At 39.9% G+C, this 19,076-nt stretch overlaps 1 protein-coding gene across 4 annotated transcripts; it reads right to left on the bottom strand.

Annotated features, from left to right (window-relative positions):
- Positions 1–4,724: 4,724 nt before the first annotated feature.
- On the bottom strand, positions 4,725–15,899 carry LOC139946156 (putative defense protein 3). Of its 4 annotated transcripts, none has more exons than XM_071943777.1 (6): positions 11,663–11,785; positions 9,839–10,058; positions 8,499–8,671; positions 7,718–7,809; positions 6,240–6,310; positions 4,725–5,904 (listed from the first exon to the last, which is right to left on the bottom strand). In XM_071943777.1, the coding sequence occupies exons 2-6, from the start codon at positions 10,047–10,049 to the stop codon at positions 5,831–5,833; spliced, it is 621 nt and encodes a 206-aa protein (XP_071799878.1). In that variant the 5' UTR covers positions 10,050–10,058; positions 11,663–11,785; the 3' UTR covers positions 4,725–5,830. The 4 variants fall into 4 exon arrangements, with proteins under 4 accessions (XP_071799878.1, XP_071799879.1, XP_071799880.1 ...); XM_071943778.1 differs by lacking the exon at positions 11,663–11,785 and adding an exon at positions 11,298–11,424; XM_071943779.1 differs by lacking the exon at positions 11,663–11,785 and adding an exon at positions 10,801–10,877.
- Between the last annotated feature and the right edge of the window lie 3,177 nt (positions 15,900–19,076).

The raw sequence follows: 19,076 nt of genomic DNA on the forward strand, positions 1-19,076 counted from the left end.
AAAGCTGGTTTAATACGCGGACGCACGATGGTCGCAAGGGCGTTAGATAAACGCGTGACGCAGTTTAGAGAGGAAGCCGACCGAAGCCTACGCCTAAACGACCAATGAAAAGGCTTTTCACCCCGCGCGACCAAAACAAGCGTCTCGTAAGTTTCGTGATCGGAGATGGGCACAAATTCTTAATTTTTACCAAGTAACCTGACCTGAGGTCAAGTTTAAATATCGGTTTTTCTTCGTTATTATGTTGACTTTGTTTTTACTTTTATATATGATGTTAATAAGTATTACATTTTTAACAACATATATGTCATTTTTATGGTCTAACTTAGGACTGGTCCTATCTCTTAGCTTTGCCTAGGACTAGTCCTAAGTTAGGACTACCTTTGTGAAATCCACCCCAGGTTCAACTTACAAAATGGCCCCACAAACACACGCTGTGAGATGCCAGTTTTGTCAACTTAGAAAATGGCCGCCTGCGCGCATGCCGGAGCGCGTATATAGGCCAGTGCGCCCTCTAGTTCTTATATATAAATCTATGCAGTAGACGTAGGTGGACACCATAGAAATAGAACCCGGAAAACGCTGCATGAGTGTCTCATTGTGCGTGCGGTTTCGTTGTGAGACCATTTTTATGGACGCGCACACGCCATTTTCGTAACGACTGTATGGCAAAATATTTTGCCATACAATTATTCGGAGCACTGCTTTTGGCCCAAGCCGGTCGATTTGTGAGTCTGCTCGCCAGAGAGGGCGCTCTCTGGCTTAGGCCTTCTCTCTTGTGTACTTTCAGTGAATTGTTGAGTGTTAATAAAGCTCCGAAACGATGACAGAATAGCCAGTTAATTGTACCTTTCTTGTGTCATTAAACTGTGTGCATTGCAACCCCCGGTCGACGCTACAGTATAGTCAACAGGCACGCTGACTGCAAGAACAGACCCCACTATTACCCTTCACATAACCCATCCTCATAATATTTAAACCTCGACGGAGTTTCTTCAAATTTTTAGAATCTATTTATGATGAATGTAGCTTAATAAATAATATTTTTTCATATTTTTCCTGTTTGGGGTAATTTATCTCAGATATGTAATTGTTATTTGTTAGGTAAGTTTTATAGAGCTGATTTATGTCATATAGTTTGGTACAATTATAGAATCCAGGGCCACTCCACTACTATACGTCAACGCATCCAAGGCTGCGTTGCTGCCCAGTCAGCCACAACGGACTGGCCTACCCACTTCGCATCCACGCATCCGCGCATCCGCGCATCCAGTCATCCAGACATGTCCCCCCCCCCCACCTTTTGGAGGGTGGGGGGTGGCACAATATCAAATGTCCCCCCCCCCCTACCTTTTTGACCACCTTTATCGTGAAGCCCAAGTTTTGCACTGTGTAAGACGAAACCCTGTGTCCCTATATGGGCATTAATCCTGTGGGCAAAGGATGACACAACATCCCCTCTCTAATGTGGCCCTAGATTGCATCACAGAGCATCTAAAATGCAAAATTTTCCCGGGCCCTTAATCGGGTCCGCACCCCAAGCCGTAAAGGCTTCTCACACGCATGCTCCATCGTTGACAGATTTGCACCTCCCCCTTGAAAGAGTGGAAGGGACGTGTGCACCACCCACCCCACCCCACCCCATTTTCGAAGGGTGAGGGACACAGTATCCATGTTTCCCGTGTCGTTTGACCACCTTTATATGAAAATCGTGTTTTGCACTGTGGAATTGTGGAGCACTGGAACATAAATATTCACACAGCTCATTGTTCTGTTTCGTTTGCCATTTGGCCGCTAAATGGCCTAAAGATTGCACCACAGAGCATGTAAAAATACAACATTTTTCCGGGCCCTTGAGCGGGCCCGGACCCATGCCGTAAAGGTTTCACACTCACGTGCTCACTATTTGACAGTATTTTCCCCTATAACTTGGTTCATAGAGCCGCACTTGGAGATGCTGTCAAACCAAAAGTTTCTACTGCTGCTCACATTTTACAGATGTTCTGTTCCGTTCTGTATGCCTCTTAATATTGGCCTAAGATTGCACCACAGAGCATCTAGAATGCAAAATTTTCCAGGGCCCTCAAGCGGGCCCGGACCCATGCCGTAAAGGTTTTACACTCGCGTGCACACTATTTGACAGTATTTCCACCTAAAACTTGGTCATAGATCCGTACTTGAAGATGCTGTCAACCAAAAAAGGTTCTACTGCTGCTCACATTTTTACAGATGTTCTGTTCCGTTCTGTATGCCTCTTATTGGCCTATTAGATTGCACCACAGAGCATCTAGAATGCAAAAAAAATCCGGGCCCTTAAGCGGGCCCGGACCCATGCCGTAAAGGTTTCGCACTCGTGAGCTCACTCTTTGACAGATTTTTCCCATAAACTTGGTTCATAGATCCGCACTTGAAGATGCTGTCAACCCAAAAGGTTGTACTGCTGCTCACATTTTACAGATGTTCTGTTCCGTTCTGTATGCCTCTTATTGGCCTAAGATTGCACCACAGAGCATCTAGAATGCAAAATTTCCCGGGCCCATAGCGGGCCCGGACCCATGCCATAAAGGTTTCGCACTCTTGAGCTCACTCTTCGACAGGGGTACCCCCTGAAACTTGGTTCATGGTCCGCACTTGAATGCTGTCAACCCAAAAGGTTCTATACTGCTGCTCATATTTTACAGCTGATGTTCTGTTCCATTCTGACAGATTTGCCCCATAAAACTTGTGTTTTAGGTCTGGTGATGATAGGGATGAAACGCCGTCTGAGCATTAGAATGCAGAAACAATATTGATATAACGAAGCTACAATTGAGTTGCTTTTTAGGTACAACAACCACGATAGCAAAAATAGGTGCATCATAGCTTGAAATAGGCATTACATTCCAACATCTGAGAGGGGGGAACATCACCCCTCAGATTCACTAGATTGCACCAGAGAGCATCTACGGGCTCAAAAAAAAATCCGGGGCCCTACAGCGGGCCCCGAACCCCACGCCGTAAATGTTATGTCCCCCCCCCCACACTTCAAGACGGATTGACGCCCCTGTTGCCGCTATGCAAATGTTCCGCATTCACGGATTATTTTAAAAAGGGAAAGAAAGCCCGAAATCCATTTACTTAATATTTATTGCCGCTAGGCAAATGTTCCCAATTCAAGGATTTTTTTTTAAAGGGAAAGAAAGCCCGAATTCAATTTACTTTATATATATTGCCGCTATGCAAATGTTCCCCATTGAAGGATTATTCTAAACAGGGAAAGAAAGCCTGAATTCCATTTACTTAATATTATTACCCCTATGCAAATGTTACCCATTGCAGGATTATTTTAAAAACGGAAACAACGCCCGAATTCCTTTTACTTAATTTATAATCCCGCTATTCAAATGTTCCCCATTCAAGGATTATTTTAAAAAGGGAAAGAAAGCCCGAATTCCATTTCCTTTATATATATTGCCGCTATGCAAATGTTCCCCATCCCTCTAAGTTCCCTTTGCCTGCCCACTTCGCATCCACGCATCCAGTCATCCAGTCATCCAGACTCCCATCTCTTCACACTACTCCCAACCGCTACCTCTATTTATTGCCCATTGAAAATACCGCCCTCTATTTATTGAAGTTCCCTTCTTTGCCTACCCACTTCGCATTAGTCTTGGTTCAAGACTCTCCTGGATTTGTCACAAGAGGTCGCGCTATCACCCCAAACGCGCTATCAACCACGAACCGCTATCAACCACGGACCGCTATCACCCGAGAACCGCTATCACAGGAGAGTCTTGGCACATTCGTTAAATCTCCCCCAAAATCGGGGGGAAACATAATGCGCGTGCGTACGTTTCCCGCAGAGCCCGCCCCTTCGTGGTTGATAGCGCGTTGGGGGTGAGATAGCGCGCCCTTTTGTGACAAATCCAGGAGAGTCTTGAACCAAGACTAACTTCGCATCCGCGCATCCGCGCATCCAGTCATCCAAACCCCCATCTCTTCTCACTTCTCCCCACCGTTATTCCCCATTAGAATAACGGCCTCTATTATTGAAGTTTCCTTCTTTGCCTGCCCACTTCGCATCCACGCATCCGCGCATTCAGTCATCCAGACTCCCATCTCTTCTCACTACTCCCCACCAGCGCCTCCCCCCCCCCCTCTATTATTATTCCCCATTGAAAATACCGCCCTCTTTTAATGGAAGTACTTGTATTGCTGGATACTTGGCCATATTTCCCACTCGTCACATCGCATCAAACTGCATAAAAAACCTGTCGCCGAATGTGGCCCTGTACTCTATAGTAACTCCAAGTTTGGATTAGCATGTTTGCCAGTCACAGCGTTTAAACGATTTTTATTTTGTTAATTCACTGCCCAATGTTATCTGCTAGAGCAGGAAAATGTACCAGAAACATTTCCTGCTTAGCAAAAATGAGAAGGATACCAGTCACTAATTAAACATGTGACATTGTATTTTGGTTGGTGGGAAGCATAAGTTTGTTATACTTAATTACTTTTTTGTGCTTTCAGCAGCTCTATGAAATTGGGCCTTGGTCATTATAGGGACACATTGCCTTGTGTCGGTCGAGTTGGTCTATGACAAGCGTCTGAAACCGTTTTGTTATAAAATGCATATGGTTAGAAAGATGTAAAAAGTAGAATACAATGATCCACACAAAAATGTCTCGAAAAGGAAAACCACGCGATTCGAAGCATGCTTGTTTGGATCATTGTATTCTACTTTCAAAACATCTTTCTAACCATATGCATTTTATATCAAACGGTTTCAAACGCTTTTAATAGACCAACTCGACTGATCCAAGGCAACGTGTTCCTTTAAGGTTCAAAGCCTAATAAGTTAAAGGTTCAATCAAATTTCATGATTTCATCATAAATTTCATGATTTCATCATAAATCATGATTTATACTGTAGAGAAGAATACGTGGAAAAAGAAGATGAAAATAACCCACTCTTGTATTTTTGTGACATCACAAAAATAGAGTTTTGTAAATTGAGTACATTTTGTAAGTTTGTAATTATTAAATTCGAATCGCATCAAACATACAAAAATTAACAAAATTCCACAAAAAGAGCTTTACATCACCGAACTTACGTATTAGACAGGAGGTTATAGGTCAAATCATGTCACTAACAAAAATTTATCTAGGCCTAGACCTTTCTTTAAACCTTATGCACATGACGTCATTTCAGTAGGGCGCCCTCACCTAGAGGTCAAAAGGAGGTTGTTCATTGGCCAATACTATGCGCCGCGCGTACAAATCTGTGCGTCTCGATTGTTTCGTCACCGTTTTTCCTCTAAGATGGCGGCTGGATGACGTCAATGCATAAGGTCTATTGCAACGTCATAACCCGATTGTTTGCCAACCGAGGTTGGAAAACTATGGAAAGCCACTAATGCAAAACAAAAACAGATGGCAATAGTTTCTAACAATGTCACACAACTATTCATAATTAGTGTTGAATATGTTGGAAACAAAGTAAGCAGTCTTTTGTGGTTATTTATTAAATTGGAAGTTTGCAAACAAAATTTGAATTTTGTCGGAACATCTGTTAACACGATTGAATGTTTTGGTATAACAACCGGCCGTACATGCCAACCAGCGCATTTTGTTTATCAACGATGGTAAAGGTCTATACTAAACTTATATTTATCCTTGTACAATCAATCTAATTAAATTTTTAATTTCATTACATATAAGACAATGCAGGACTGCTGGAATTATAAACAGCAGTCTTTGAAAATAGAAAGTTTGATTTCATTTTGATAAAAGTCGAAAAATAAAAACCATCAGCCCACGTCAGCACCTTTTGATGAGGCACTGAAAGGGTCTAAATCGATGTGAAGACGGCCACCAACAAAGCTATCACAAGAGTTGAAACATTCACACTTGCAGTAAACGAACCTTCAACAAAACACAACCATCAGTATTTCAGAGATTGGATTTACAAGCCTCAATGCACATTTCAAAATTGTCTAAGAGATATTTTTTGAGAAAATAAAATTAGCTGTTGCAAACTGCTTACCAACCAAAAGGACATTTGATAAAAATTCAAAAATTAGTGAGTGGCCTGACGTTTCGACCCTGGCAGAATCTTTCTCGAAGGCTAAATTACCCTATGATATTATTGTTGATCAAATTTATTCATAACACACAAAAATATCACTAAATTACGGTGAAAAAAATGATTTTTGATTTTCAAATAGGTACATTATTTGAAATTATTTCACTCTACCTACCTATGTTGTTAACTTTTTCTGAGTGCACTCCTGACCAATACTTGTGTGGTGGACCCTGCACAATGGTGGCCCTACAGTTGAATGGGTATTAAAAGTGATGTTGAAAAGATAACAGTATATATCAGGGGAATCCTACGGAAGGGTCTTGCCGCCACATAAAGAAAAACAAATATCTCTCTCAACCGTGTACGTACACGATGAGTTATCATGCACGATGTACGTACAAGATATCGTGTACGTACACGATAAGAGAGAATGTTGTTTATTCATGTGGCGGCAATACATTTCCGTAAATTCCAAAGGTATAAAACTTAAATTTTATTACATTGAACCGTCCGTCAGAAGAAAATGTCTCAAAAACTCAAATTTGGTGACTGGCAAATACACGTAAGCTAGCGCTCAACGTTGTATAGAGGTCCATGTACACGTATTACGCACACTGACAGCGAGAAGACACTCCCTCACAGAACCCGTCTTCACATTGTCAAAACAACAATAAAACTGTTTCAAAACATCGGAACTGTTATTGAATTGTCTTGATTAAAGATATTTTTCATATTTTCGTTTTAATAAGTAACATATTTACCTCAAGTTTAACACGTCTCAAACGTTTGGGGCTCATTGGTTTCCGAATACACAATACAACGTATAGTCACACTGACTTCAAGAACAGACCCCATAACCCCTCACAGAACCCGTCTTAGAAGTATTTAAATATCAGTGGAAATTCTTCAAATCTTGATTAATCTAGATTGATGACAATTATCTTTTTAATATTTTTTTCGTATTCATTATTACCGACTTATTTTAAGGCAAACTGGTCTGCAACGTTTGGGGATTGTTTATATTTTTGGGTTTCCAAACCGTTTCCGCAGTCAATGGCGCAATATTTGCGTCATTGTCATACTGTCGCTTTGTCGCGTGCACTTTGTCGCATTGTCCCTTTGTCGCATTGTCGATTGTCGCATTGTTGCGCAAACTACCGAAACCAACAATCAACAGGGCAAAAATGCGACAATACGACGGCCCAACCCGACAGTGCGAGGGACTCATTGATTTTAGGCACCAACTGCAACTCTATTCACACTCCAACAGGCAGGCAACATTTGCGTTAAAGGCACTGAACACTATTGGTAATTATTACTTGGTAACGGGCAATGGAGAGCTGTTGATATAAAATACTGTGAGAAACGACTCCCTTTAAGTAACGCAGTTTTTTTAAGACGTAAGTTCTCACTCAAACATCAAAATATTTCAGGCCTGAAGCACACACATTTGTGCAACAAATGTGCTTTTTCTGTCATTCTCTCGTAAATTCGATGACTAATTGAAACCAAATTTTCACAGATTTGTTATTAATATATGCTTATTTTGGGATACACTAAGTGAGAATACTGATCTTTGACAATTGCCGAAGGTGTCCATGCCTTTAATGCTTGCGACTACAAACATTTTTGTTAGTTGCAATAAATGCTTACCAGAAAACAATAGGTTCTTTATCATCGGGTCCGGGCTTCCATGTCACCGTCATGCTGGTTATTGCGTGATTGTTGGTATGACCCAATGCATCCTGTATTGGCAATGAGATCAGAATGAAGTTAAACGCTAGAGCTGACAAATTTAGTTGCAGACAGTGCTTATGTTTTGTGTGATAAACCATAGTAGGCTACACACTCTCCTAATGTAAAAGAGTGAATAACACCACTCTTTACATTTCGAGCTGTCCTCCAGATGGCTCTTCAAACAGAGTGGTGGTTATTTCACTCTTTTAGAGGGGTTTCCACTCCAGGACAGAGTGAAAATCACTCAAAAAGATGCAAACTTCAATCTAAAAGAGTGGAAGACCACTCGAAAAAGAGTTGTCCTTCAATTCATATGGCTCTTCAAAGAGAGCTTTTTCACTCTTTTACATTAAGGGAGCATGAAAATCAAGCAATTGAAAATTGTGGCTTAATTTGTTGTGTGAGTCAGGAAAAACTATTTTTTTTAAAACTAGCACGATTTTAAGTATGTTAACACATTGTCCTTGATTTTCGTCGTATTTGCATTTGCATAAAATATTTTTAGGTTTTCAGATCCCTTTTTCTCGGCTAGAATAAGGCTTCATTTCAGAGGGGAATCCAACATTTGAGTTTGGGGAACAAACGCTAATGTTATATTCTGAGCTAACATTACGTAACAAGGTACATTATGATTATAATAGCAAATCGCTGAAATTAATTACCGGTATAATAAAAAACAAATGAGTTACATCCCTACCGCATCTTTTGAACAGTTAAGGGTTTCAGCCCCCTTCGGAACTCCGCTGAAAGATCCCACAGGTCGAGTTGTACAATCAGGGTCACATTTCAAGACGGATTCGCACTGACGTCTTGCTTGCAAGAAGAAACCTTTAAAGAATACTCCACTACTGTCATTCACTCGCAAAGTCACTGTCAGATAGTGCACAAGAAAACAAATAATGCTGAAACCTGTTCTTTTGTTGCACTTTTGGATGTGGGTTTATTAAAAAGTGACAATTACTCAATAGCAAAATTACGTCGTAACGTAATATGTTACACCGTACCGTTTCGTATATAGCGTATGACTAATTTTGTTGTGTCTGTTTTTCTCTGTGTTGTGTTTTGTTTTTGTTTTGATTATTATTATTATTATTATTATTGTTATTATTATTATTGTTATTGTTATTGTTGTTGTCGTCGTCGCCGTCGCCGTCGCCGTCGCCGTCGCCGTCGCCGTCGCCGTCGTCGTCGTCGTCGTCGTCGTCGTCGTCGTCGTCGTCGTCGTCGTCCTCGTTGTTGTTGTTGTTGTTAGGTTATGTTACCATACGTTACGTTGGTTTGTGTTACGTAACGCAACGTAACGTTTGGTTACGTACGTTCCGTTACAATTGATTCGATACGTAACACCATTTTTGTGTCTACTTGCCAGGTAAATTTTGTTCTTTAGAGAACTGTCTTGCTTTGTATTCTACTATACCGCAAGTCTAACGATACCGCGGAGTAGATTTTCGGAAATCAGGAGACTTCTCAGTTATGAAACGAACAGTCCTGTTTTTTAACTTCTACCTGGGTAGAAGGTTATAGACATTCGGCCGGGACTACTACTATTTTAGCTTATAGTGGATCGTTATTAATTCACCACCACCTGGAGTGAGTTCTTAATATAAAGGCAGTGGACACTTTTGGTTATTAATCACAATAGTTATTAGCATAATACCTTACTTGGTAATGAGTAATAGGGATAGGTTGATGGAATAAAACATTGCGAGAAACGGCTCCCTCTAAAGTGACGTAGTTTTCGAGAAAGGAATAATTTTCCACGAATTTGATGTCGAGACCGCAGATTTAGATGTTGAGGTCTCGAAATCAAGCTTCTGAAAGCACACAACTTCGTGTGACAAGGGTGTTTTTTGTTCCATTATTATCTCGCAACTTCGACGACCAATTGAGCTAAAATTTTCACAGGTTTGTTATTTTGTGCACCAAGTGATACACCAAGAGAGAAGATTGGTCTTTGACAATATTACCAAAAGTGTCCACTGCCTTTAGTTTCGACTAGCTTGCTCCAGTCATCGTAGGAAGACTGCCTTTTCCTACCTTGTATGGACTCGCCTGTTTTATACGTCGGACTGCTAACTTCAATGGTGTATGGTGGTGGACCGGTGGCCGTTGTAGGCTGATGATGGTGTGATTCTGGTTCCATACTTATGCATATGTTTGGATGTCTCTCAACAGGCACATGATCTGGTAGTGCCAATGTTCCACTTGAGGACAACGTCACTATCACAAGTACAAGAAGGACTGACATGTTCCAACCCTGTGGTGGGAAACATAATAAATTCTTTATAGATAGGAATTGTCTTCTTCTTACACTGTAAACAAATTGGGTAAAAAAAATTCCAAACTTTTTACCCAATTAAGGGCGAATAGTGAACTCCTCCAACTTTTGGGCAAAATATTACCCATCAAAGTTAGGCACTCTGATTGCCAAATAATTGGGTAATATTTCCTCATCAATAGTTGGGTATATTTTGGTAACCAACAGTTGGGTAATTTTGTGTTTACCCATTTTCTGGGTATTTAATACATTATCAATAACCCACTTATTGGGCGATGATTTTATTATTGATTTAACCCTTTTCGGTGTTATCTAACAAATGGTGAATGTATTTAACCCTTTGATTTACAGTTTCTTCTGTGATACGTCATACAACCAGGCGTAGAAAATATCCTTTCCACGATGGCAAACGGTGGTGAGCTGTGACCTTCCAAGGCCTTGGCATCTCTCTCAAAAGCGAGAGGGTGCTCAGTGGTTTGTAGATGTTTTGGAAGGTTAGTTTTCAACTAAATACAGTTTGTTTCCTGTTCAGTTGTTGTACACAGTCGTGACAGTTGCAGCGCAAGCACACACATACATGCCACAACCGGCGTTGCACATAATGGCATGATAAAACTGAAACTAATTCAACAGTAGTGTCACTTTGTTGCTCCCTCTGCAACTGTCACGACTATGTATGACTTAATAGAAAACACAGCTTCATATTTAGTTAAAAACTAACCTTCAAATTTGATCTATATCTACTGGAAAACCCCGCTCGTCACAGCCACTCCTCCACTCGCCATGTTGGAAAATATCGTTATGTTTTTTCATACCTTGCCCAACTTTTGGGCAACTCTTTGATCGTAGTGCGCATGATCGGATGATTTTGACCAATTAATGTGCATCATTTTAACCAACAATCGAAATTAACTAAAATTACCAAAAAAGTTGCTCCAATAAATAAGCAAAAGTGTAACCAACAGTTATGATAAATTCAGATTACGAATTATTTGCCCAACACGTGCCCAAATTTTGTTCCGCTTTTTAAACAAAAAAATGGCAAACAAAATGTTTGTCCAACACCAAGTATTGGGCAATTATCGACCAATAATTGTTGAAGTTACTTTGCCCAACAAATGATTTGACCAACGTTTTTGCAGTGTACGTTTGATCTCTGGAACAAGGTGAACATTGAATACAATTAAATTGGTAATTTAATGACTTCACTCAATCCACCTGATGTTTTCCTCATCGAAGCCTCTGAGACTGATCGTCTGAAGTCGTGGCACTCATGAATGATGTGGTTGATGTCATGCCACACCGACACAAATTAAGCTGGTAGCTCCGACGCTGTGTGAAGGAATGACGCGTTATATTATACGGTCCCAGTGAGTTCTAAGGCAGAATGAGCCACTAAGGAAAACAAAGTGAAAATGTTTCGTCGCTGCAGTATGGTGGACGGAAAGATTCGACGCACTTAAGGGGCACGAAAAAATGCACGTTGTTTCTGCCAAAAGTTGGCCACCGCCGGCCATTGTTTGTTAATTCCGAACATATCCAACTGGGCGCAATACTAATACTTATTTCTCTTAAGTTCTTACCCGGTTGAGAGCACCGGATACAAACTCCGCGGTCCCGATCAGAGCATGGGTTCGAGATTCGTGACAACTGTGTCATACCAAGACACCCTTGATGCTCCGTCCTTCGGAAGGACCGATCTGGACTGAACCGGAAATGTTTCTGCCCTTTAAAGGGAACTGGTGAATTAAGGCCATGCATGATGTCAAAACTATTCTGCAAAACTTTATCCCATTATAAAGTTGTTGTTATTGGCGTAAATTAGTTTCAGAGAACTTCATTCTATATATGAGCAAGGACACGCTAATCCAAAACACACACGATGGCACCGTACGCTTAATATTAGTATACATGGTCCAAAATAAACAGAGTAAAAAAAGATTGAACTTTAAACATTGTGTTTGGCGTGTTTCATTAGTAGAACAGACTCTTGTTGCGGTATAGACACAAATTTGTGCTCGGTTAGTCGATGATTTCAGCTTCTTGGTCCAAAAAAAAAAAACCCAGAGTGAACAAGGTTTTGAACTTTAAACGTCGTACTTTTTGTACTATTGGCTCGCGCAATCACAGACAACTTGAGGTTGCATGATACATGTGTAAACGGTTGGTGCTTGATTTCAGCTTCATTGGATTCCCTTATACGCGGTCTGGGTCATGACCTATCTCCCCGTTATCAGAAATATTCATTGTTCCATAAGATAAATACTGTGAATAATACACCAGTGTGTTAATATGCATACAAAGGTAAAACAGATAAAGCCACAAGCAAGGCCTTCTGAGAAAGAAAAAAATGGCGCAGCGAGATCGTACACCACTTGGAACGAGGTTGACTAGATGCCTTTTGAGCGTGAGCGAAGGAGTGGATCGGCCTCAGGCCCACTTTTAAAGAAACATGTTGCCTCGGATCGGTCGATTTGGTCTATGGAAAGCGTTTGTAACCGTTTGTTAAAAATGCATATGATTAGAAAGATATTTTAAAAGTAGAATATAATGATCCCACACAATTATCACTCAAAATTGCGTGGTTTTCCTTTTACCTCGTCGATTAACACGGTCGGCCATTTATGTGAGTCAAATTGTTGACTCCCATAAAATGGCCGACCGTGTTAGTTTGCAAAGTAAACGGAAAACCACGCAATTTCGAGGCAAAATGTGTGGATTATTGTATTCTACTTTTTAAACACCTTTCTAACCATATGCATTTTATAACAAACGGTTACAAACGCTTTTCAAAGACCAACTCGACCGATCCAAGGCAACGTGTTCCTTTAAAGAGTGCGATATTTTAGCATAAGTATTTTATTTATTTTTTTTTTTTTCATTTTTTCGTTTTGCAAACAATAACTGTTTTGGTCATTGGCCGGTGATTAAAGGCATCGGACACTATTTGTAGTTACTCAAAACAATTGTTAGCGTTAGAAACTTACTTCTGGTAACGAACACAATGGATAGCAATTGATAGTATAAAACATTGTGAAGAAATGGCTCCCTCTGAACATGAAGTAACGTAGTTTTTGAGAAAGAAGTAATTTGTTACTAAAATATTTGAATTAAATAAGAGACCGCAGCTGAGGTCTCGAATTCAAGGCATTTGAAAGCACACAACTTGTGGGTGTTCTTCCAATTATTCTCTCGCAACTTTGACTATCAATTGAGTCCAAATTTTCACAGGTTTGTTTTTTTATGTACATGTTGAGATACACAAAGTGAGAAGATTGTTTTTTGACAAAAAATACCAAAGGTGTGTCCAGTGCAATGGCCAACAACGGTTGTTGGTTACGACTGTCATAACCCATGGAGTACGACGTTTTTGTTACTGGTCATCGGATGGGCGTTTTCGCGTGTTCCGTGGAACCGAGGTCAGTGACGATGCTGTTCAGACCAAATGGACCGACTTGTTGACTCAGTTTGGGCTTGGTTGGGGTAGCCAAAACGCACCACAGGAGTTATGAGCGAGTGAGGCATGCTTGGGGAAAATGGCGCAGCGTCATCAATCACACCTGGGAACGAGGCTGGTTTTCCCGCAAACTGCGAGCAAAAGCTAATTAAGAAGTACTAAATAGTAAACCTGCGGGGACAAACCATGTATGTCTTTTGAGGGAGTGTTGTCTCTGAATATAGCCGGTGTGGTCTCGATGTTTCGAACAGTATACTCTGCTCGTCTTAATTCAGAAGAAGAATTGCTACACTATCCGAGTTTCCGTGTTAGAGTTGCCTTCTTTTTTGTTGCTGCAATGGCCACACACAAGAAGCATATACAGCGGCACATTAGCGGGGGGGGGGGGGGGGGTTGGATATTTTGACACTGAAGGCTTTAATTCAATCCATTTGGTCCGTTTTTGCGCTTATTTTTTTGAATAATAACGCTGGGTAAATTCCATTGGCTTATTATACAAGTTAACCCCGAGTTAACATTGTTCAAGGCCTCTCACACGAAGCGCAAAAAAGCCCAGCATGCATCATGTGCACGAACTGTACAAGTACGTGTCACATATAGTCAGAAAATGTATATGTCCCATGCATTATGTTTCACCCCTTTTTGCCATTGCGTTTTTCGTATCTTTCGCTCCCACAAAATACACCTTTTCCTTCATTTAAAATCATAATTACTTCTGTTTTCTTGAAATAATATTGTGCCTCTTTGAAATATTATTTCGAGAGGAAGGTTATAATTTTCTTGACAGTGTTTCTTTACTATACCAATTTAGTGATTTAAGGGATTGTGCAAATACTGTAATGTGCTTCCAGTCAGAAACAAGAACAAACTCATGTGAATAAACTACAACATTAAACAGCTATAGGCATACTTTTACCTTTTAAAGGCACTGAACACTATTGGCAAATACTCAAAATACTTGGTAATGAGCAATAGAGAGCTGTTGATAGTGTAAAACATTGTTAGAAACGGCTCCCTCTGAGGTGACGTAGTTTTTACAAATAGGTAATTTCTCACTTACTTCAGTCCTAAAGCTCTTTTTTATGCATCTGCTGAATGCACACACATTGTGCAACACGGGTGTTTTTCCTTCATTATTCTCTTGCTACTTGGGATACACCAAGTAATATTACCCAGTTTTTGACAATAATTTACCACTGAAAATTTTTGAAAATTTTACAAATTTCTCACTGATATAATAAAGTACTTCAGGTGAAGCCTTTTTGGGGGCATCTGAAAGCACACAAAGAGTGTTTTTTCTTTCATTTTCTTGCAAATTCGATTGCCAATATTGATCAAAAAATAATGTTCACAGATTTGTAATGGTATGCATATGTTGAGATACACCAAGTGAGATACTGGTCTCTGACATTTAAAAAAAGGTGTCCGGTGCCTTTAAAGAAAAAAGAAAAAAGAAAAAAACACGATTGACCGATCCTTCAAAAAAAGGAACTCGACCAACAGTAATGTAAGATTTAAAAGGAATGTTAAACCCTGCAAAAGCACATTCGAACACCCACCTTTTTTTGCCGATTGTGGTGGGGTCACAGTAATGGCCCGAAAGAAATTGTGTACTTTTTCAGTATCTGAAAACCTACTTTTTATAAAGATGGAAATAGTATAGGAAGCAAAAAAATAGCAGCGTCTTTCTAGAAGGCTAAAAGGTGTATCTATAATTATAAACAACCACTTGGCCAGCACCTATGTTGCACCACAAACTACTAAAAAGAACGTTTCTTTGCAAAACTACAGCAATTCAGTGATGATCTCGCAGTGATATCTGAACACTTACTTTTTATAAAGATGGAAAAAGTATATTAACCAAAAAGTTGTCTCTTAACGACCACTTGGCAAGCACTTGTGTTGCACCACAAACCACTACTAAGGAGAACGTTCTTATAAATTAATATGCAATTGACATACATCGATGGAGTGATAATTTTGTTTTCATTAAATCGTGTAGAAACGAAGACAGAAAATGCCATTGTTTCAACCCTATCTATTCAATTCACATTAAAAATTGTTTTCATACTGTCAAAACTTAACACAGCATGACAGATTGAAAAACATGTGCAATGTAATAATGAACAGATGTTTTTAGAATCAGAGAAAATGAAGTCTATAGTTGTGTTCCTCCTCGTTTGATTTGAATACCACCGAAGAAGTGTAACCTTACCATTGGTGACTGTGCAGGCTCAGGAGACGTTGTCTATGTGTTGTTAGCCTAGAGAGACGAACTCATTATAAGCCATGTATCTGTCGTAACATTAATGTGACTGTGATGTGGTGGTGATGTCATCCCAGGCTGGTTTGAACTCCCCAAAGAAGTCGGGGTGCCTGACACGGCTGTTGGTTCCGGGACCTTTTTTTCGTCATTTCCGACAATGTTTGAACATACTTATAAGGATGGAGCCATAGAGCTAATATAGCTCTATGGTTGGAGCGCATAGCATGAAGTTCCAACCACTCTCCAGCAGTGTGCTTTTGGTAGTACGTGAACATTTTTAAGTGACTAAAGGTGAACTTTTAACAAATGGCAGCATCTGGGGTGTCTGACTGAACTTTTGGAATGCGTAATTATTTTGATGTTTATGTTGTTTTTTTCTTATTTATGATTTTAATTGTTAAAGACCTAAAGAGTGAATGGGCGCTGATGTGAACAATACCTACTGTTCGTTTTGAACGTGGTGCCAGCCACACAGTTTGTTTTTATAAACTCAACTTTGCCCAGTACCCCCTCCCTGACCCAACACACCGACCCCACCCCCATTGAGGACCCAAACACATTAAAAATGTGTATAAAATTATTGTAGATAGATTTGAAGCCCATTATTTTTCGTTCTTTTAGTTCGTACAAATCTTTACTAAGGACAAATCACTCTCCACGCCACCTTTTGTACTCAGTGTTGCGGTTTAAAGGTACTGGGGTCGATTTCACAAAGAGTTATAGGACAAGTCCTAACTTAGGACTAGTCCTAAGAGATATCAAAACGTATAGCTAGTCGTCCTAAAGTAAGGACGAGTAACTCGTCCTAACTCGAGATAACTCGTCCTAACTCGAGCTAGTATTAACTCTTTGTGAAGTCCACCCCTGGGCAAGTTTGGTAAATTATTGTCAAAAACTCCTCTTTCTCAAAAACTACGTTACTTCAAGAGGGAGCAGTTTCTCACAATGTGTTATAACATCAACAGCTCTCCATTGCTTATTACCAAGTAAGTTCAATTGTTTTGAGTAGACACACATTAACAACGTGATCAGTCTGAACGTGATGTTACAGACTGGTTTATATCTTGTCTGTACGTGTTTTATCTACTCCCACTAAATCATTTTGCAGCTGTCAAGTTTTTGTTTAGTTTAGGGTTCCTGAAGGGACTTCACCGAACACGTTTTGGGTCATGACCCATCAATCTGTACAAGTACCAAAAACCACATGTTATGTCTGTGGATACATGTGGTCAACACATAAGTAGTTATTTTAATAACGTGCAGATGCATGGTGCCCGATCGCATTGTTATTGAACTTGATGTTTGCTGATAGGTCTACTCTGATGTCGCAGTTTATGCTAGTCTTGAAGTCAAGACGGTAGTTGTTAAGCGCGGTGTGTAGTTACAGCGCGGCGTAGCTACGGGGACGATACACACACCCTCGATCCCAGTATGTGTGTGTGGGTCAGTCGTTAGAGCTGCCTCGCGCTACCTACGACTGTTGCATGTGTAACATCGCACTGTGACTGTTGCATGAAAGGCAGACAAATAGGCAGCGCCTAACGACTTGTCATCAAGTCTAAGTTTATGCTAACATGCCATGTAACAACTTTGTTAAAACTGGGACTCCCTCGTTGATCCTAGGAACAGTCTATTTTCATAGCTTTGCTTTAGGAAAATAAAACTTGCCGAGGATCACCTCATCAAACATAGTTTTCAGTATAACACCCAATGCAGATAACTATTGTAAAAGAAAGGAATGGAAGAAAAACCAAACGATCGTATTCTGTTGCTCAACTTTGTACCATGGTGTTAATCAACTTAACGATAAATATAGACAAACATTTTTTTAGTTAACATAAAACATAGGAACGCAATGACAATGATAAAGGAAACCACAAGGAAACCAAACTCTCACTAGGACATATGATGTCGAAATACTCTCGATATGATGTCATCTCAGGAAAAATAGCACTTTCAGAGCTCTGTATATATACCCGATTTCACAAAACACTAGGATTTTCTCGAGTTAGGACGAGTAATTCGTCCTAACTTAGAATGGGTTCAATGCGTCCTAACGCCTATGGATACGGAACTTAAAGGAACACGTTGCCTTGGATCGGCCGAGTTGGTCTTTGAAAAGCGTTTGTAACCGTTTATAAAATGCATATGGTTAGAAAGATGTTTAAAAAGTAGAATACAATTATCCACACACATTTGCCTCGAAATTGCGTGGTTTTCCTTTTACTTTGCGAACTAACAACACGGTCGGCCATTTATGGGAGTCAAAAATTTGACTCCCATGAATGGCCGACCGTGTTTGTCGACGAGGTAAAAGGAAAACCACGCAATTTCGAGTGATACTTGTGTGGATCATTATATTCTACTTTTAAAATATCTTTCTAATCATATGCATTCTATAACAAACGCTTTTCAAAGACCAACTCGACCGATCCAAGGCAACGTTTCCTTTAACTCATCCTAAAGTCCTAAGATTAATAATAAGTTATGAAGAGTTTGGTGAAATCGACGGCTGTACCATTCATAGAAAAAGACGGAGAATGTTTCTACTGCTTGGTAGGTTTATCTTGGATTCTCATCACGTGTCATGGTTTTAAGACCAGTACATGATTGGCTGTAAATATGTTCACTGAATCAATTCAATTCAACTCAGTTCAGATACACATTTTATTTCCATACTTCTATGGAAAATATCGATAAGTATACATGTAACTATGGAGTAAAGCAACACAATTATTAAGTATAGCAGTATAAGCAGGATCAGTGTAATAATAGCTAGTATGGGGCTATGTTGCATGGTAGGCAGGAGGTTGTAAAACAAACAGTCACAGACAAACAAAGAAACAAACAGACTGAAATGCCAACACAAGGATAGACGAACTATATAGACATGCAGCTACTCTGACACACAGAATGCATATAATATAGATCAGAGATAATACAATGAATTCATAATTAGCGAAAAGATGGCAAAACAATTCCAGCAGAAGCGATACAAAGGATTGAAAAGTGTATCACTTAGGTGCGGAAGATAGAATGTAAAGCTCGTTCAGGATAATAATTATACAACGTCGAGTTAAGATGTCAACATTAGTTGCCAAGAAAAGACGTAATTTAAGTCGTCAAAAATGATTTTTGATCAATATTGTCATCTAATTTCACCTCAAGTGGTAGATTATTTTATGTCGTCAACAAAATACGTGTATAAAGCGTCTTGTAGACGTCGTGTCCCCACTGAGTAATATGTCATCAACTTATTGAACTTATATTTAAT

This window comes from Asterias amurensis, chromosome 13, assembly GCF_032118995.1.
Source record: "Asterias amurensis chromosome 13, ASM3211899v1".
NCBI classification, from domain to species: domain Eukaryota; kingdom Metazoa; phylum Echinodermata; class Asteroidea; order Forcipulatida; family Asteriidae; genus Asterias; species Asterias amurensis.

Coding starts and splice junctions, on each gene's coding strand:
- LOC139946156 (XM_071943776.1), bottom strand. Junction 7,810..8,498: donor TTAACTGTTCAAAAGATGCG/GTAGGGATGTAA, acceptor TTGCCAATACAG/GATGCATTGGGTCATACCAA. Junction 5,905..6,239: donor AGAAAAAGTTAACAACATAG/GTAGGTAGAGTG, acceptor GTTTTGTTGAAG/GTTCGTTTACTGCAAGTGTG.